A 21613-nucleotide genomic window follows, 5' to 3' on the forward strand; every position below is an offset into this window, starting at 1 on the left:
CTTGTATTTATAGTGTAATTGGTGATCACTTATTAATGTGTTATTTTAACGTCAAATTCAGATAGTGATTTTGACCGTTGTTTAAAACTACGGAAGCCTTGAGATGCCATAGTGTTATTAGTCGTAAGGAAGTTTTATGTTTAATTGGACCGACACGCTGGTAAAGTTTCAGTTTATAGATAGTTATATAGTATGTAGGGAATAGGAATGTTAATTTGTGTTTAAATGTGAGTAATATATTGTATTGCCTTATACAGTCTATAATGTGAAAATTAATGTATGGAAGCCGTGAGCATGCATGCATGCATGGTTGGTATGTAAATGTTATGTTTGTGTCTGTTTTAAAGCTCTCCATGACGAGCTGAGTCAACTCCACACAGGACCTATCGAGACTGTGTACTTCGGCAGCAGGACCAGTTTATGGCATTGGTCATTTGGTCAGCCACAGGGAGTTTCATGTCGCCGTATTTCAGGCAGGTCGGAGTGACGTTCATTCATGATCCGGAGCGGCCGTCTTACGCCGTGGACGACCCAGTGATATACGTGTAGACGCTTTAGACCTCCACCCATAGAGGCGCAGTTGCGTCCATACATGTCTTTGTACAAGGCAATTTACTTGTCAGACCTGTCGACAGGAAGGTACACTTTGTGTATTCTGGGAGGAACACTTTCTATGGTTCTCTGAGGTGATTACTGCGCGGGATTCGCCCTCGTGAGTATCGGAAGCTGTACTGAGCTGTGCTGTGTTGGGATGTTTCCATGTATGGCCATAGACTTTATGAACTTTATTTGTTTGTTTATCTAGTAAAGTGAATGTGTGGTTTGAGTGTGTATGTCATCTTGTGTATTGTATATAAGCCATTGTGTGTCCAATAAATCGTATATTATTTTTTTGTATATGTAGTTGGTTTGTTTTTTTTTCCGAACATCTAAATCTGACACTTGTCCCACGTTAAACAATTGTGTTCTGTCGGTAGTTAGTGAAATTAGACATGTAGGTATACTGTTAAACGGTAGATGTAATTCAACTGAAAGAACAGAAAGAGCTTGCAACAATTTAAAATCTGGTACCATGTCTCTCCTTAAATCTGGTGCTCACCCCAGTGCACTTAACCCTCTAACTGTAGCTAAACTGGTTAAGATTAAAGTGTATCCGTCTGCGTTGTATGGTTGTGAACTATGGATACTCTCAAAAGCTGAAATAGCCATGTTAGAAAGAGCACAAAAGTTTATTGTTAAATCCATCCAAGGTTTTGAAAAAAGGACGAGAACCGATATGTGTAACTCATTATTAGGTTGGACATCTATTGAAGCTTATATTGATATAAGAAAGTTACTATTTTTGAGGCGAATATATAGTATGAACATTAGCACTTTGGTATATAAAATATTTGCCACTAGATTTTTTATGTTTAATACGAGTACTGCAAAACAAAGTGGGTTCATACCAGATATTGCACGGATCCTACGCAAATATACATTGTATGGTATTTTTTCAGATTGTATAAGAACGGGCTCGTTACCTGGTAAACGACAGTGGAAAACATTGGTAAATAAGTACGTATATATATTTGAAGAAAATGAATTGAAACAAAGAATGTCAAATGACAGTGACTTCTTCCGGTTCGCGTCGATTCATAACAAGCTAGAGTCACATTGCTTATGGAAACTTGCTGCAAAATATCCTCAGTACTCTAGATCTATACATTGTATTTTAAGATGGTGTGTAACCTCTCGCAGGTCTACCAATACGGAATTGTGCCATGTTTGTGGAAAATTTTACAATGATTCTATAACTCATATTGTTCTAAATTGTGATGCAAATGCATGCATTAGAGACGAATTATGGTGCTATGTTATTAACATGTCAGATATTCAATTCAGTGTCCATATACATAACTTATCGGATTTCGAATTAACTAATGCTCTGTTAGGCAGTCTATTAAAGTATGATTTATCTTCAGAGAAAATGGAACATTTCAGATTAGGCGCTATATCATATGTATGTCAAATGTTGAAAAGCTATTATCAGTAATCTGTTTTTCTTGTACATATAAGTACCAAAACCTTATATCTTGAAAATGTGTTGAAAGTAGTGAAATACCTCTAATTAACTATCAAAACATATTGTAACTGTATATATATGTATGTGCGTGTTGGTGTGTACGTGTGTAAATTTATGTAATTTATTGCTGTTTATATAGTTGTCTTTGTAAATCTTCATATTTAGAGGAAATATAGATAATAATAATAACTTGAGCGTCAATGGAGCACTTTTTGGAGAATTAGTGTTTTTTTGTTTAACTTCTATGAGACGGTTTAGATGTATCGTTGAACTGCAGCCACGGCACTGAAGAAAAACATTTTGGTTCTAACTCTGTTAAGATGAACCCCGTCTTCGAAGAAAAAGCTGCTGTTCGCGAGCTCATGTTTCCAAAAGTAGAAACCGGTACCGAGCAGTCCCTGGCGACACCGTGCAATACCGGACTGTAATAGACCCATTTCACGCATAAGTACTTCCGGTGACATAAGGACTAAGACCACAATTAATTTCACTATATGTTTCATTGTAACATTAAAATTCATAAATAAGTCCCAAAGTTTCATCTGCAAATTTCCATTTCACCTGGCCAAGATCAACATCTGAGAAGCAAAATGTAAAAGTTTCAACCCATCACGTTGGGCATTTTCTGGAGATATACCTCCATATGTGTCACCAACGTCAATTATATACATCCGGGTCAGGGGTAAAGGTGAAAACAGGACTTTTTACACCGGATCCTGCAGCACAAAATACATGTTCAATATGAATGATTTACACACTGACAGCTAGATTATCATCTCTATAACACATCTACTGCAAATTTATAGGCAAAAATCCAATTCAAAGAGACATATTATTTTTTTCCCAAATATACATACATTTTTTAGGGACTTCATTCGTGGGTACTGAACCCGGAAGTATTTAATTGTGGTCTTAGTCCTATTATAAGACACTTTTTTTTTAAATTTAAAAAAAAAAATTTGATCAACTGTGAGCTATTTCAAACATTTCGGCGTAAACAGAATCAGCGTAGGTCAAATAAAACAGGAGTTATGAAGAATTGAAAAACCCCTCTCAGACTGAGATTTTAACTCAGCTTTACATACACTTTGCTGTACATATCACAGACACCAAGCGTCAGGAAAAATGAAACAGATTTTGCAATTATTAAGATATTTCAGTTCTGTAAATTGGTATATAAACGTGAATAATTCCTACATATACCTATACAAAAAAGTTTTTCAATTTCAAATTACAACTTCATTTTTTTTCGTAGAATTTAAATTTTTTTTTTTTAATTACCAAATTTTAATATTAACTGAACATTTAATCTGCTTTAAAGCATTTTTCAGCTTTGATTTGGACATGAAACAATCAATAGATAACAGTGAAGACTTGCAGTAAACAATCACAGTGAATGACACCCACTGGACTAACTAATAGCCACATGTATACATACAAAGACTACCCATGCCAAAGGCAGGGGAGGGGGGTGTTCTCTTTGGGCCTTTATGTTTACTTTTGGGGCTACCATAGCGGAAGTGCCGTGACGTCCATGAAATGAAAGTGTGATCGGCATGGATGGTAATTATCAACCGATACACCCCAGGTAAACATGGAAGCAGGCATTTGATAAGGTACAAGATGGCAACAACTAGTGTTAATCGTGAAAAAATGACTAAGAAGGGTAGAGAATATAGGAAACGGATTAAGTCAAGCTATCTGTGATTTAGTGATATCATCAGAAACAGAAGTGCAGTCTCACATCCGGGGTCCTACCAATGTTAAGTTGTGCAAGGATAATTTTGGTGAGAGGTTCCTTCAAACAATGAACTTTGATGCCCCTTGGTATATGGCATGCAGATGTAAAACCTTGAGAGACCGTGAACTTGCCAGGAAGAATTGGTGTATCGGTATTGTAAAGAGTGCAGAACATAGTATGGTAAGTATTCCATCTAATTCTAAGGTCACAATTCAAGGATACATTGATAAGAAAGTGGATTATTTTCCCACATGTGCCTTGATACAACCCACTACCTTTTCAGGACTGGATTCTGATTTGGACATCACTCCAGGACTTGTTCATTATGATTATAAGGACTGTGGATATATTCCTGTTACTATTTCAAATGTGACCACAAGGAATGTGATGTTAGCACCTAAAACCATTATTTGTGAGTTACAACCGGTGAAAACAGAAGGATCTGTGGAAACTTTGCCTTCAGCTAGTGATACAGAGTTTATTCAGTTACTGAATTTGAATGATGTTGACCTTGATGCTAGTGAAGTTGAGAAAGTTCATTCGTTACTTGAAGATTTTAAGGATGTGTTTGCCAGAAGCGACCTGGATTTAGGACATTGCACAGATGTTCAACATAGAGTGGATCTAACAGATACTACACCATTTCGGCACCGTTATCGACGAATACCACCTGCAATACTTGAGGAGGTTCGAGATCATTTACGGCAGTTGGCAGCTTGTGGTGTGATACGTAAATCCCATTCACCTTGGTCATCCTGTGTTGTAATGGCGAGGAAGCGAGATGGCAGTCTGAGAATGTGTGTTGACTATCGTCAACTGAATACCAAGACAGTACGGGATAGTTATGCATTACCAAGAATTGAGGAGATCCTTGACGCTCTGCATGGCTCTAAATATTTTACCGTGTTGGATATGAAAAGCGGATACCATCAGGTTGAGGTGTTAGAAGAGCACAAAGTCAGGACAGCATTCACTGTTGGTCTCTTAGGATTATGGGAGTTTAACAGATTGCCCTTTGGGTTGGTGAACGCACTGGCTACCTATCAACGCTTGATGGAAGAGTGCCTGGGTGAGTATATTGGATCCATCTGTTTTATTCACTTAGATGACCTAATAGTTTTCTCTGGAACTTATGAGGAGCATTTGGAACGACTTGGAAAAGTACTACAGAGACTCAGAGAACATGGATTAAAACTTTCACCAAAGAAGTGTTCACTATTCCAGTCGAAAGTGAAGTATTTAGGATTCATTGTATCCGAAGATGGTGTTGAAGTTGATCCAGAAAAGACTAAGAAGATCTTAGAATGGAAGACACCCACTAACCCAGATGAATTGAGAAGTTTTATAGGATTTGCCGGTTACTACAGAAAATTTGTGAAGAATTTTTCTGCTATTGCCAAGCCACTACATGATCTCCTTCCTGGTACTAGGACTAAGAAGAAAGGCAGAAAGAAAACAAAGAAGCCAGACAGTAACTCTACTGAGGTTCCATGGCATTGGGGTAAGGATCAAGAAGAAGCTTTCAATACCCTGAAGGAAAAGCTTACATCACCGCCTATACTTGGTTACCCGGATATGACTTTGCCTTTTGAAGTACATACAGATGCAAGTTCTAAGGCGTTAGGTGCAGTCTTATACCAGGAACAGGATGGTAAGAAAGTAGTTATAAGTTATGCTAGCAGAGGATTAAGTCGAGCGGAACGCAACTATCCTGCGCATAAATTAGAGTTTCTTGCGCTCAAGTGGGCAATAACTGATAAGTTTCAGGATTATTTATATGGGACGTCATTTACAGTATTGACCGATAATAATCCTCTTACATACGTGTTATCATCTGCCAAATTAGACGCAACAGGACACAGGTGGCTGGCATCTCTGGCATCATATGATTTTTGTATCAAGTACAGACCAGGCCGTAACAACATGGATGCGGATGCATTGTCCAGACTCGACGATAGCGACAGTGAAGTTGAAGATGAGATAAAGCGAGAGACGATTAAAGCTGTGTGCTCCAGCGTACAGAATGGTAACAGAGCAGAAGTTATTACCTCTGATCCTATGAGTGATCTAGAAGATGTAGACATCACTGATATGGAACATATGACCCAGCGGGAATGGAGGAGTAAGCAGGGGCAGGATAGAGCCTTACAACCAATGATCACAGCTATCAGAGATAACAGGAAACCTCATCGACGTAATTTGTCTCTTGATCAGTCTAAGCTGCTTAGATATTTTGAAAATTTAGTCTTGGACCGAGGTGTGCTTTATCGTACTACCAAGAGAAATGGTGAGTGTGTTCGTCAGCGGATAGTTCCATCTGTATTAATCAACAAAGTGCTACATTACTTCCATGATTCTGTTGGACATCCGGGAAGAGACAGAACACTGTCGTTAATTCAAGATAGATTTTTCTGGCCCGGGATGACAAAGGATGTGGATTCATGGATACAGAAGTGTCATCGTTGCATTCGGAGGAAGACTCCATATGCTACCCAGAGAGCACCTTTGATACCTATAGTTTCTACCCAACCATTGGAAGTGATATGTGTTGACTTTTTGTCTTTAGAAACATCCAAAGGAGGATTCCAGTATGTATTGGTACTTACCGACCATTTTACTAGATACGCGCAAGCTTATCCTACGCGCAACATGTCTGCAAAAACAACAGCTGAGGTTTTGTTCAACAAATTCTTTATACACTATGGTTTTCCTTTGAGAATACATTCAGACCAAGGAGCCAATTTTACAGGAAAAGTAATCCAAGAATTGTGTTTGACAGCAGGAATAAAGAAGTCCAGAACAACGCCATATCACCCAATGGGAAATGGGTTGTGTGAACGATTTAATCGTACGTTGATGGACATGTTAGGAACACTAGAACCAAGTGAGAAAGCTGACTGGAATAAACATATTGGACCTTTAGTCCATGCATATAACTGCACTCGACATGAGAGCACTGGACACACACCATTCTTTCTCATGTACGGAAGGCATCCGAGATTGCCTAGTGATTTAGTATTTGGCATTGATAGATCTCTTGAAGGAAAGAGTACCACCTACTCCCATTATGTTGATTCTCTTCGGAGGAGGTTGAAGTTATCATATCAGTGTGCGGCCGAAGCATCCAGTCATTCCAAGGACAGACAAAAGAAGAACTATGACACTCGAGTAAGAGGTTCTTGTATCCAACCCGGTGACCGAGTTTTAGTAAAACTTCTGGTGCATGATGGACGCCATAAATTAGCCGACAAGTGGGAGGAGGATGCGTACATTGTGCTCGGGCAGTTGAACAAGGATGTTCCTGTGTTTAAAGTTAAGAAGGAAACAGGTGAAGGGAGAATTCGCACACTGCATAGAAATTTGTTACTTCCCATTTCTAGTGTGCCACTATCAGTAATAGACAAAACTAGTAAGACGGAGAAGAAGAACAGGACTGTTGATTCATGCACAGAAGTGTGTAAAGATGAATCCAGTGAGACTGAGAGTGATGCAGACTCTGAGGATATGTATGTTGTTCTTGCTCCTGAAGTTAGAGTTGTGTGTGCCCCTTCCAGCACCAAGGAGACAACTCTAGCTGAGGAGTCTGTTGTCGCCGAATCCTCTGATGACGATCAGGATGAGATTGCGGAGACAGGAGGTGATGGGAATAGTGGTGACGACCAAATACCAATAGAGGATGTAGATATTCCCACATCTCATGAGGATCCAGAGCCACCATGTCCAGGTGAAGAGGTGTCTGGAAAGGACACCAATTTGATGGATCCTGTACAAGTTAGACCAGTTCCTAAACCAAGGAGATCAACAAGAAACAGAGAACAACCAAAGTGGCAGACATCTGGTGAATATCTTATGAGTATACAAACCCCTACAAAAGGACCAGACTGGCTATTACGTGCAGAGTACATTGCTGAGCTTGCCCGTACACGTGCATTTGAGGATATGCCAGAGTGTGCGAGGACTGCAGTACTTGCCGTAATAAGTAGTAAATGACACGGAGGTCATTTTTTTCAACAGGGGGGAGTATGTGACAGTGTGTTATTTATGCTTTTTAATTTTACCTACGTACTAGGGCATGTTTTGACAATGTCAGAAATGCATATTTTATATCTTCTGACATGGGTCAGGTTGTTAACTTTATATGTATTTTTAATAGGTAACATGTCTATATGTCTGACATGGGTCAGATATTTATAATGTTTTATTTTTAGTTATAGAATGCCAGGTAAGTATGTCTTGTGATGTGAATTGTACTCACTATTACCTGTATAAATTCCATATATGGTAAATACATGTACATGCACAAGTTTGACCAATGACAGCCACTGACCTGTCCAGTGAACCGACATTGACGATTTTGATTGAGAGGGAAAGTAAGCTTGATTTGAACATCGGTATTCAGTTCTTTGTTGGAGAACAGATTTAGATTCCCAAGGGGAAAGATGCATTTTTGATTAGAAAGAAACGGAGATACATTATAATTGGTAAGTTATATGTTTATTAATATTTCAGAATATTGTAGTTAATTTATTGTTTAATATATATTACAATAAATTAGTCCTGTAGAATAAATGTATTTTTTGAATATATAGTATATAGTATAATACTTGTATCATTTTTCTCTTTGGAAGTTTATCTGCAGTGCTACAAAGTTGCCTGATCATATTTTTAATTCTCAATTTGTGTTGTCTATTGTCATGTTAAACGGTATATGACAAGTATTAAGTAGTTGTATTAATTTTATAGATAATTGGAGAGTGATAGCGGGAGACAGCATAGTTTCAAGTGTGTATATTAGAGAACCTCTATAAACCTCTACACCATATGTAGGGTGAGTTTACTATATAAAATTATTACGTTGAAATGTATATTCGATGTTAATGAATATGAAATATGGATAGTATATGTATGTTTCAGGAAAGTAAGACAATTTAGTCATAGAAGTGTTTTCTGTGTTTTGTATTATTTAATCATATAACAGTACTGTATAAGTAATGTTAATTTAAATAATCTAATTATATTGTAAAGTTGGTAAACAATTTGTATTTGCCATAATTTAGATAATAGAAAAAAAAATAGGTAATTATACAGTGCGAGAGTTATGTCCCCTGAGGTTGTGTGTGCAATACTAAGTGCTTGTCTTTGTTTCTTTTCTAGGGTTTTTTTATGCATTGAATAAATGTTATTAATAAGAAAACAAGCTTTGGCGTGGTGTTTTCACCCTGTTACAAATGGCGCCCATGTAGATTGTTGTGATGAACTTTGCTGTGTCGCCCGTGGATTATCCGTGATTCCGGAATGAGGCTCCCTGCATTTGGCTTCACAACTACATTGAACAGTGATATTTCCGGCTGAAGTCATTGTGTAGTTTATCATCAGAGACATGTGTTGGATTTCATGTTCGAATAAAGGTTTGGAAAAGACAACTGAAGTGCACCGGTAAGATAGCATGGTTGTGACATTTACCTGTTCCAGAATCTTGACAAAAGACTTGGTAATCATGATACATCATTTAAATTGACTTCGTTCCAGACTTGTCACGTTTATCCATGAACCCAGATGAACCGGAAGTGAAATGTCTTCTATATATTTTGAGGTAGCAGTAAACAGTTAATTTGCATTTTTCCTGAAATTATTTGTCATGTTTGAGATATACAGGTATAGCAGATTGGTTATGGAAAATACATCATTACATGTATATATATTTATAAACTATATAACAATTACATTAACAGTAGAGAGATGAAATTTGTGTAAAAAAAAAATTTCCTCTGATTTCTGACATTTGATTGTCATGGTTACCTACTGAAAAAATGCTAAAAATGCAAAAATACTGCTAATTCCAACCCAACACTACAACTTTCTAGGAGAAATTTAATCCTAAACACCTATCTTACAATCAACAACACTGTCATGGTAACAAAGTACTTACATTTCAGCAAATTCCAACTCGGAAATTCTTCATAACATGACCACATGTGAACACTATGAAAATTTCACTTCCTGTAAAGCTAGTTTTTGGTGCGTAGACACAGATTCGAGACTGCCCAAATGGTAATCTCCAACACAAAGCTAAAATATTATCCTGAAAAAAATGAAACCCCACATTGTCCACTTTAACATGACAGGACCAATTTTAGAAAGGATTTTTTTTTTCATTTTTAATTAAAACCTTTATAATGGGGTAATCTAATGAGCAAAAAAATCACCCATGGCCACACCGAGAAACTGTGTACTGCTACCTCACGCTAGTGGCAGGAAGGGACATAACTCGGACAGGTCTACATACTTATGACCTGCACATTTTGATTATTGCTGTGTAGAACATTTAGCCATTTGAATTTTTTCTTCAAATGTTACCAGACTCAACGACGGGGACGTAGTTCTACCAAGAGTCCATATTGGTTTTTTTTAATAAATAATAATTTATTCTGTGTTCTAATAGAAATAACAAAAACTTTATACTTTAAAATTACCAAATTTGATTACTGATAAAAATTCACTATAGTTTGTCTCAAAATATTTTGTCACTGAAATTTCAGTGGTCTTTGAAAAGACAACTTAGAAATATCCTAGAACATTGATATTTGGCAATAATGATGCTTATGCAATATGATTAAGAATTAATGCCAAATAATGTGACAATGATATTGTTATGCCTCCTCTGGGACACGGTACTTCTTCAGAAAGTCAATGGGATGTCCTATAGTAAAACATACTTTTTATCATAACTGTCGAAATACTGATCACAACATCAGAATTTGAAAAGAAAACAAAATGCTGCCACATAGGAAAGTATGTGTCCAAATTTCAGCTTTCTATGACATTCCTTTCTAGTCCAAAACTATCGAAATGACTGTGACAAATAATTTTGAGACAAACTATAGATCTATTGATAATATAAAAATGGCAAAAATAGTAATACCAGAAACTCCACCTAAAAAACACAATATACCATAAGAAGAATTATATACCTGAAACCCTGAAAATATGCAACAATCCCCCCCCCTCCCAAAAAAAACCACCAAATTAATAGAATGTAACAAAAATAGTTTTATTCAATCCAAGATAGGCCACATTACGATGTGACGAGCCGATCTGCAACTGGATTTTATCAAATACTGAAATTACCTAGAGATCAAATTATAATACACTACAGATTCAGATTTTATGTGATGAAAGTCGCAAATCCAGTCTCCCTTCTCTGTCAAATCTTCTACACAACTCCGATGTTTCCAATTTACACACTGTTTTTTACCTTTTGTCCAGTCACATCCAATCATGTCTTCTATACAGTCTGGTTTACCACAACTACAATTACATTCAATTTTAACAGTTTTATGTTTTGGTTCAGCTTTAGATTTATTTTTTATTTGTGGGAAAGGTTTGAAAGATTGATTTTCTAAACAAGTAATTAAATGCTGTCTGAGATACTGTGTGCAGAAGTTTACCTTTTTAGAGTGTTATTTATTGTGTTTTCAATAATAGTTTGTATTTCAGAAGGGTCTTTAATCTCAGACCTAACGCTTTCAGAAGAAATTTGAGTGTTATTTATTGTGTTTTCAATAATAGTTTGTAAGAATTTGGAGTTATTGTTTTAATTTGTGGTTGTTCATCAAATTGTAACTTTTTCTTAGATTTTATACATTTTATACATTCAGTGTCCATGGAGTCTTCACTATTATCTAATTTCATTACTTTTGAATCAGGGGCTGGTATTACTTCTACATCCAGATCACGAGGTCTTTTTCTTCCAGATTTTTTGTCAGATTTTTTGTGTGAATTCTTACATAACTGTTTCAGATTAATTGTACGTTTTTTTCACAGAACAATCTAAACCAATTGATAACTTAGCTGCAATAATAAGAACTATCCTGATTTGAACAATCCTGTTTTGAACAATCCTGTTTTGAACTTTCCTGATTTGAACTATCCTGAGTTGAACTAACCTGTTTTGAACTAGCCTGTTTTGAAGTAACCTGTTTTGAAGTAACCTGTTTTGAACTAACCAGTTTTGAACTAACCAGTTTTGAACTAACCAGTTTTTAACTTTCCTCTTTTGAACTACTAGTAACTATTTCACACTCTTGATCCCAAATTGAATTTAAACAAGGCCAAATAAATCTTTTCCTGACAAAACAAACACAGTCCATCATCGTTTTCACAACCTGTCTACTACCATCTACACTAAGATGCAGTCCATCTCTACTTAAAAATGACCTCTTCAACAATCCTCCCTGCGAAAAATATCCATGACCTATGAATGATAACTGCCTATATTTGCCACATATTGTTGCCAAAGCCCTGTTAATCTGCCTAGCCTTATCATTTATACCCTCCAAATATGAATGCTTCACCAAAACATTCCCATGTAAATTTTGCCCTCTTGGAAGAATTCCTGATATCACTATGTGCATATCAGGATGAACATGCCAAATTTTCTCAACAAGACTTTGAAATGACCTAAGAATATCCGAAACACTATCTCCACCCGACAGATTGTCTTTACCACTATGAATAACCAGCACATCATGATGACACACAGCATCCCTGATCAATCCCCAAATATTTCCTATTTTCTCATAACTCCTAAACAACACCTTAGCACCATCATTTTCAGAAAGATAACTATCAAAATATTTTGCCTGCGAATCACCAGCTACAAGGACAGACATAATTGACAGCACTAAAGTCTAAACAAAAATAACACAATCAATATTTTACCTTGATTATGTACACAGTTGAAAAAAGCACTATGAAATGAACAATATGTTACCTGTTAGGGTTCTGCAATGGGTATGATTTGTACTGAGTGAAATGCCCATATTTATATGATATAATTTTTACTGAATTGTTTTCATTCATGTTAAAAAGTATTCAAAAAATCAGTGTTGATTACTTAATCACTAAATAAAAGCAACAGGTACTGCCAGACAACAAATTCGCACCTATTAGCAATTATTAGTGATCACTTGAATAAACAAGAGTGTCTGACAGCTCACCTGAGGAGTGTCTCACCTGTCCAAACAACAGTGCATGCATGGCTTTAACAGTTATTATTTAGTAATCAATAAACTCCTGAATTGATTTCCCTTAATAAACAATCACTCATGATAATGACACATTAGAAGCTGAATACATGATGTTGGATGACACCTAAATGTATCATTTTAATAATTGGTTTATAAAAGTTAAAAAAAGAAAGTGAACACTTATCCCAAGCTAATCATAATATTGGTCAATAATTATCAAATCATATAAATGAAGGGAAAATTTTTTGTGATACAACAATCATGGCAGTAACCGTCTTGTTTGGAAGCAGTTTTATTGAATGACTAAGGAGGTTTTCAGATGGAGATCTTCACGTTCCAGGAGTATGCACAGTATTTTGTGGGAAGGGGGGACTTCGTACAGATAGAATGGATCCTGAACTACTCAACACAGTTGCCAGACACAAACCCAACACAGTATTTATACAGATAGGCGGGAACGACATAACAACTACATCAACACCAAGGGACATCTTTGACAGAATGTGCACTCTAGTTGCACATTTCCACAACATAGGGGTTCATCGTGTTTTTATTAGGGAAATACTAACAAGAGGGAACTTCACAAAATCTCCGGGGTTAACAAAAGACAGCTTTGACAGACAAAGAAAACAAGTAAAGAAGCTCCTAAAGAAGAAATTTTGCACTGACTTCATCACATGGGATGACATCAAGTACCCACAAGATTTTTTACCAGACATGAATTGTCTGAAATGTTCAATTGTGATATCGGGGTAAAACAAGGGGAAAATTTATCACCATTTTTATTCTCAATTTATCTTAATGATCTGGAAGATTTTCTTACAGAAAATAATGTTAATTGTCTTCAAACAATAGGAACTTTGGGTGAAAACATTGAAATGTATTTAAAATTGTTTATTCTTCTGTATGCAGACGACACTATTATTATGTCTGAAACAGCGGAAGGATTTCAATCTGCTCTTAATACTTTTGAAGTATATTGCAATACCTGGAAGCTTAATGTTAATACTAACAAAACCAAAATTGTTATATTTGCAAAGAGAAAAGGTCGTACAGCCTTCCATTTTACATTGTGTAATGAAGAAATTGAAATTCTTGATGAATTTCCTTATTTGGGTGTTTAAATTAATTACAACGGAAGTTACTTTAAAACTAAATGTAAATTAATGGAACAGTCTAAAAAAGCAATGTTTGCCGTTTATAAGAAAATAAGAAATATTCAGCTTCCAGTAGACCTTCAGTTGAAGATTTTTGACTCACTTGTGTTGCCTATACTTTTGTATTCAGTAGAAGTTTGGGGTTTTGAAAATTTAAGTGTCATTGAAAAACTTCATTTACAATTCTGCAAACGTATTTTAGGTATTAGAAGAAGTACACCAAATTTTATGATTTATGGTGAATTGGGGAGATTCCCTTTACTTATTGAAGCTAAAAGCAGAGTTTTTATGTTTTGGTATAAATTAATTACCTGTAATAACTTGTCAAAAATATGTATAACTTAATGAAATTATATTAAAATATGGATTTCAAGTGGTTGAAAAATGTACAAAATATTTTTATAGAAACTTGGTTTAAACTTTACCTGGGACTTCCAGAAAATATGTACATTTAATAGAAATTATTTAAAACTTGTCATTAAGCAAAGACTACAAGACCAGAAAAGAAATTCTTGTGTCTACATTACTTAACCATTGAGATGAATCAAGTAGAATTTCATGAGAAATTCTAAAGGATGTGTTTATCCTTTATTTCAGTTCCAAATTTGACTTCAAATTCTTCAAACGTTTCTTGCGTCTGTTTGGATGGATGTTCCCAAGTCTGTGTAGTGAACAGTCTCTCCTCTTCTTGTTCCTGTTGTGTCTTGGACTCCTAGGTAAATTCTACATACTTTCTCTGTAATAATCAGTTTCTCCTTGTTCCTGTTGTGTCTTGGACTCCTAGGTAAGTACATACAATCTCTGGAATAATCAGTTTCTCCTTGTTCCTGTTGTGTCTTGGACTCCTACATATTTATACATGTTTACATATTTTGCCTCATATCTAAACTTGTTGCATATCTACTGGTCATTTTTGTCATGAAAATGAGAGTGTAGTCACTAAAACACAATAACATAAAAGCATGATATAAATCTCTAGTTAGATAATGTTAGATAAGAATTTACATGAATAGTCAAATTGCTCCGTGTTCACGGTCTGTCGTCCATCAGCTTGTAAACAATTTTTGTTATCGCTATTTCTTGAAAAGAAAAGATGGATCTCTCTCAAAAAAGGGTTCCCTAATTGTGCCCATTTGATTTTGGGACTGATCAAAATAACAAATTGTCCAAAAGGTGGCCATCTTGGATTTTGACTTTGACAGTTTGTTATCGCTATTTCTTGGGAAGTACTGGATGGATCTTTCTTAAATTTCATATGTAGGTTCCCTTTGGTCATTAGTTGTGCCTATCTGATTTTGGGCTGATAAAAGAAACCAAATGGCCAACAGGCAGCCATCTTGTATTTTAACTATGCAAGTTTATTATTACTATTTCTTGAGAAGTACTCGGTAGTTCTTTCTCAAATTTCATATATAAGTTTCTTTTGGTCCCTTGTTGTGCCGATCTAATTTTTGGTCTGATCAGAAAAACGAAATGGCCCACAGATGGCCATCTTTGATTTTGAATTTGAAAGTTTGTTATTGCTATTTCTTGAGAAGAACTTGATGGATCTTTCTTAAATTTCATATGTAGGTTCCCTTTGGTCCCAAGTTGTGCAAATTTGATTTTGGGACTGATGAGAAGAAACAAAATGGACAACAGACAGCTATCTTGGCTTTTGCAGGCAAAGATTATCATTGCTATTTCTGCAAAGTAATGTTCAAATGTCTTATCATTAAGAGCAGAAAATGAGAAGAGAACAGAAGGGAAAAGATACAACTTTCAAAGAAAATGTAAAGATCAAACAATGGTGGATGCCAAGATCCCTCTGGTATCTCTTGTTGTTTTTGCCTTCTGCTTCAGAACAAGTGATTGTGTGTTTTGTTTCTGCTTCAGAACAAGTGATTGTGTGTTTTGTTTCTGCTTCAGAACAAGTGATTGTCTTTTTTGTTTCTGCTTCAGAACAAGTGATTGTCTTTTTGTTTCTGCTTCAGAACAAGTGATAGTGTTTAACATAGGTTATGTGCCTTCAAAGTACTACAAGGTGTTTGGTGACAAAGACTACAAGGGATTTGTACATGAAACACTCCAAGCCTTGATGTTGATAGTCTCAGAATCATTGGTAAGTTTATACCTTATCTATAGAAATGTAGATTACATTCTCATATAGCCATAGTACTGTCAAAACAACACTTTCCTTCTCCTCTAACTCCTGTACTCGAATTCCTTAACATGTCACCTGATGTTAATTGTTTATGCTTCAGGTAAAGAGTACTATTACGTTTACGGAATCCATCTTATATATCCAGTGGCGAGGCGTGTTGACCAAGAAAATACACCAGAAATACTTCAAAGATTATCTGTATTATAAAATCAATGTTCTCAGTTCTACAGACAATCCGTAAGTTTTTAGTGTTCATATTGACTTTGTCAGGTTAGATTACCTTACCTGTTATCTAACCAGGTAATTAATAATTAGTTATCTAACCAAGTAATTAATAAATACTTATCTGACCAAGTAATTAATAATAAGTTAGCTAACCAAGTAATCAATAATTAGTTATCTTAACAAGTAATTGATAATTAGTTATCTAACCAAGTAATTAATGATTAGTTACCTAACCAAGTAATTAATAATTAGCTATCTTACCAAGTAATTAATGATTAGTTATCTAACCAAGTAATTAATAATTATTAATATCTCTAACCAAGTAATTAATAATTAGCTATCTTATCAAGTAATTAATAATTAGCTATCTTACCAAGTAATTAATAATTAGCTATCTTACCAAGTAATTAATAATTAGCTATCTTACCAAGTAATTAATAATTAGCTATCTTACCAAGTAATTAATAATTAGCTATCTTACCAAGTAATTAATAATTAGTTATCTGACTAACTGTTTTTAGAGGTTCTTTTAATGAATATAAGAGGTAAGAGTATTTCCTATTCATCATACAGGAAAAATCAGAGAAATATGAGAGAAAATGAATTAAAAGATAGCATACAGGTTTTAGAAAATGAGGATAATATTGATATAAACCAGATAGAATCTAAGAAAAGAGAATTAGAGCAGATTAGAATACTTCGAATGAAAGGCAGTTTAGTGAGATCTAGAGCACAATGGATAGAGGAAGGGGAAAAACCAACAAGCTATTTTTTTGGATTAGAAAATAGAAACTTTACATCAAAAATAATTCCGAAAGTTCAGACAGATGAAGGAGACATAATTATAAAACAGGAAGAGATTTTAGAAACAGTAAAATTGTTTTATGAGAATCTATATGAAGAAGGAAATATTACAGACATTAATTTAAATGAATATCTAAATTGTAACAGTATTCCTAAACTCTCTGAAACAGAAGCTGAAAATTTAGAAGGTTTAATCACATTAGAAGAAGCCAGTAAATGTTTAAGGAATATGAAAAACAACAAAAGTCCTGGGTCAGATGGGTTCACTGCAGAATTTTTAAAATTTTTTTGGAATAAGATAGGTGTTTATGTTGTCAGGTCTTTAAATTATGGGTATTCACATAGAGAACTTTCAGTTACTCAGAGACAAGCAGTGATCACCTGCCTTCCTAAAGGGAATAAGCCTAGACATTTTATTAAAAACTGGCGTCCAATATCCTTATTAAATGTTACATACAAAATAGCATCAGGGGTTATTTCTAATATAATTAAGTCAGTTTTAGACAAGCTAATTAATATGGATCAAACTGGTTTTATATTGGGACGCTATATAGGAGAAAACACTAGACTACTATATGATTTAATGCAATATGCAGAAGAAAATGATGTACCAGGTATGATTTTAATGGTAGACTTTGAAAAAGCGTTTGACTCTGTCTCTTGGAAGTTTATTGAAAAGGTTTTAATCTATTTTGGATTCAAAAATGATATTATTGTATGGTTTAAAACGCTACATAAAAATGTATCAGCTTCAATTAACCAGGGAGGTAACTTATCTGCTTTCTTTGATATTAGAAGGGGCTGTAGACAAGGCGACCCGCTCGCACCCTATATTTTCATCCTCTGTGCTGAAGTTCTAGCGATTAGAATTAGAAATAACCATAGAATTAAAGGCATCAAAGCAGGTGAGCTTCCTATTTTGCTATCTCAATACGCTGATGACACTTTTTTCACACTTGATGGATCTGAACCATCATTATCGGAATCTTTAAAAGAACTTAATACATATGCTAGCATTTCAGGTCTTAAAGTAAACATTGATAAGACCCAGATTATATGGATAGGGTCTAAGAAGTATAGTGAAGATACTTTTTTACCACATTTGAATCTACAATGGGGGCAAGAGCGGTTTACTCTTCTAGGAGTAGAATTTGATGTCAATCTTCATGCTATGCCAAAAATTAATTATGACAAGAAAATAGTAAAGCTAAAAGCACTTATAAATACATGGAAAAGAAGAAATCTTACACCAATAGGTAAAATACACATAATAAAATCCCTTTTAATTTCTCAGCTCAACCACCTCTTTATAGCTTTACCAAATCCTGATGAAAAAACATTTAAGACAATTGAATCTATCATATTTGAATTTTTGTGGAGTAGTAAAATAGACAAAATCAAGAGAAATGTAGTGATGCAAGACCTTATAAATGGTGGTTTAAAAATGATAAATATAAGAGCTTTTGCAGATGCATTAAAACTAAGTTGGGTAAGGAGACTTTATCATAGAGCAGGTAAGTAGTCTGCAATATTACAGACTAATGTAAACATTGACATCCTACTGAATATTGGAGGTGAGTATATACAAAACTGCAAAAATGAAATCAAAAATAAATTTTGGAAAGATGTTTTCAGAGTATGGTACAAACTAAAAACAACAATTGAAATGTGTACAGGAAAGGAAAAATCAGTTTTGGAAATACCTATATGGTTTAATAGAAATATCACTCTATCTGGAAAATCAATTTTTTATAAGCAATGGTATAGAAAAGGGATAAGAACAATAGCAGACTTACTAGAAGCTGGTAATACTAATAATTTTCTTAGTTTTCAAGACTTTCAGAGAATATACAATGTGACAACTAACTTTTTGAACTATCAAGGTATCATTTCTGCAGTTAAAAATTCCTAAGAGATAATCCACCTGTGAAGAATGACTCAACGGCCTGTAATACCATTTTATATAAAGATGTTTTTCGAGCATTTAAAAGGTTAAAAAATATTTTATAATATTTTAAATACAACTCGGACAGAGCCAACTGGTAAAGCTAAATGGGGAGAGCAGTTTGATTTAACAAATAGTGATTGGGAAATTTTCTACAAAATGCCATTTCAAATTACAAAAAACACCAAACTTCAATGGCTCCAGTATAGGATCTCTCATCACATTCTGACAACTAATAGTAGGCTTTTTAAGGCAAAACTTGTGTCCAGTCCACTTTGTAATCTATGCAACTCAGAAAGAGAATCGATCTCTCATCTCCTTTGGGAATGTCAGTGTGCAAAACTTTTTACAATCATTTGAAACACTAACAGAGTCTTTATTAATACCATTCTCAGTCAACAAAAGGTCTTTTATACTTGGAATTAAAAGGAACAATAGCCCTAGCTTTAGAGTTGACAATGAAGTAATTCTTATGATTAAACATTATATATATAAAACAAGATGCCTCCATGCTACTCTCAATATCAACGCCATTGTAAAGATTATACAAAATCACTATTCTGTTCAAAAATATATTTCAAATAGCAAAAACACGTCTTACAAACAAAATTTCACAAATGATTGGAAAAAATGGGAAAATCTTATCCAATTGAATATTTAAATAATTATAATACTTTTTATCCTTGACAGTGCTGTCATATCTTTGTTTCACTGTCTTTAGCTAAAAATTTGTTTCAACATCCCATGGACTTCTTATGTCATTCCCCCCTCCCCATCCCCTATCTTCCTATTTCTGTTTTCATCGCTTTGTCTGTTTCTTTAATTGTAGAGAATGATTCAGTGAGAGAGAGCAATCTATGTATAATGTTAATTATTGATATTTCCTCTATGCTATCATTTAGTCTGGCTGTACTATGCTCTGTGTAATCTTTGACAACAAGGGCAGATAACAAAGAATCATCACCAGCTATTCACACCTCAATTATTTTTTTATGTTTTTTTTTTAACGTGAATTACACTTTGTTTCAAACAAGCAGAAGTTGCAACATGGAAAGGCTGTTATGTGGGGCATATCTCGCTACTCCCAATCCATGCTTGCACTTCTGGTTTGGGATTACACTATTGAAAACATATAATTTTGAATAAAGTTTGGGGATTAGGTGTGAATAGATGATGATGAGGCAAAACACTAATAATAATAAACAGCTCTATTGTTGATCAGTGTATGATGTGATAATGAGGATGAAAGGTTGATGATGAAGTGGTGATGATGATATGATGATTACAATGCTGAATATGTGTTACTGCTGATGATGATATGATAGTGATGATGATGATGACGATATGGTGATGATCATGATAATGAAGTGATGATGATACGATGATCATGATGATAACTATGTGACGATGATGACGATGATGATGATGATGATGATGATGATGATGATGATGATGATGATGATGACAGCAGTCATTGAGTTTGTATTATTATTGGGGCGTGTGAATGAAACACAGTAGTACATTGTATGTCATGTCAGCAAAGAGGAAAGAGTAGGAAATAATGAGTGCATGTTTTGAGTGAGTGTACATGGGTGTAGTGTGATGTGTGCTAGGGTGTGTATGTGTATGTGAGTCTAGTATATGTCGTGTGTTGCGTACCTTTGTAAAATCTTGAAAAACAAAATAAAAAAAAAAAAAAAATAGTTATCTAACCAAGTAATTGATAATTAGTTATCTAACCATGTAATTAATGATTAGTTATCTAACCATGTAATTAATGATTAGTTATCTAACCAAGTAATTAATGATTAGTTATCTAACCATGTAATTAATGATTAGTTATCTAACCATGTAATTAATGATTAGTTATCTAACCATGTAATTAATGATTAGTTATCTAACCAAGTAATTGATAATTAGTTATCTAACCAAGTAATTAATGATTAGTTATCTAACCATGTAATTAATGATTAGTTATCTAACCATGTAATTAATGATTAGTTATCTAACCATGTAATTAATGATTAGTTATCTAACCAAGTAATTGATAATTAGTTATCTAACCATGTAATTAATGATTAGTTATCTAACCATGTAATTAATGATTAGTTATCTAACCATGTAATTAATGATTAGTTATCTAACCATGTAATTAATGATTAGTTATCTAACCATGTAATGAATGATTAGTTATCTAACCAAGTAATTAATGATTAGTTATCTAACCAAGTAATTAATGATTAGTTATCTAACCATGTAATTAATGATTAGTTATCTAACCAAGTAATTAATGATTAGTTATCTAACCAAGTAATTGATGATTAGTTATCTAACCATGTAATTGATGATTAGTTATCTAACCATGTAATTGATGATTAGTTATCTAACCAAGTAATTGATAATTAGTTATCTAACCAAGTAATTAATGATTAGTTATCTAACCATGTAATTAATGATTAGTTATCTAACCAAGTAATTAATGATTAGTTATCTAACCAAGTAAT

The 21613-nt window shown here is 34.3% G+C and overlaps 1 protein-coding gene across 6 annotated transcripts in view; it reads left to right on the plus strand.

Annotated features, from left to right (window-relative positions):
* Window positions 1-9163: 9163 nt before the first annotated feature.
* Window positions 9164-21613, plus strand: part of LOC132549084 (lysosomal cobalamin transporter ABCD4-like) — a 38214-nt gene continuing 25764 nt past the window's right edge. For 4 of the 6 annotated variants that reach the window (XM_060212992.1, XM_060212994.1, XM_060212995.1 and 1 more), the window contains exons 1-4: window positions 9164-9242; window positions 14590-14708; window positions 15966-16093; window positions 16236-16372. In XM_060212992.1, the coding sequence (XP_060068975.1) occupies window positions 9187-9242; window positions 14590-14708; window positions 15966-16093; window positions 16236-16372 (440 nt within the window). In that variant the 5' untranslated portion in view covers window positions 9164-9186. Of the gene's footprint in view, window positions 9243-9342; window positions 9400-14589; window positions 14709-14754; window positions 14777-15965; window positions 16094-16235; window positions 16373-21613 lie in introns of those variants that run through there. The other 2 variants (XM_060212993.1, XM_060212996.1) reach the window with 2 other exon arrangements.

The sequence above is a fragment of the Ylistrum balloti genome, unplaced genomic scaffold (assembly GCF_031769215.1).
Source record: "Ylistrum balloti isolate Yb309-2 unplaced genomic scaffold, AGI_CSIRO_Ybal_v1 Utg370042, whole genome shotgun sequence".
NCBI lineage: Eukaryota > Metazoa > Mollusca > Bivalvia > Pectinida > Pectinidae > Ylistrum > Ylistrum balloti.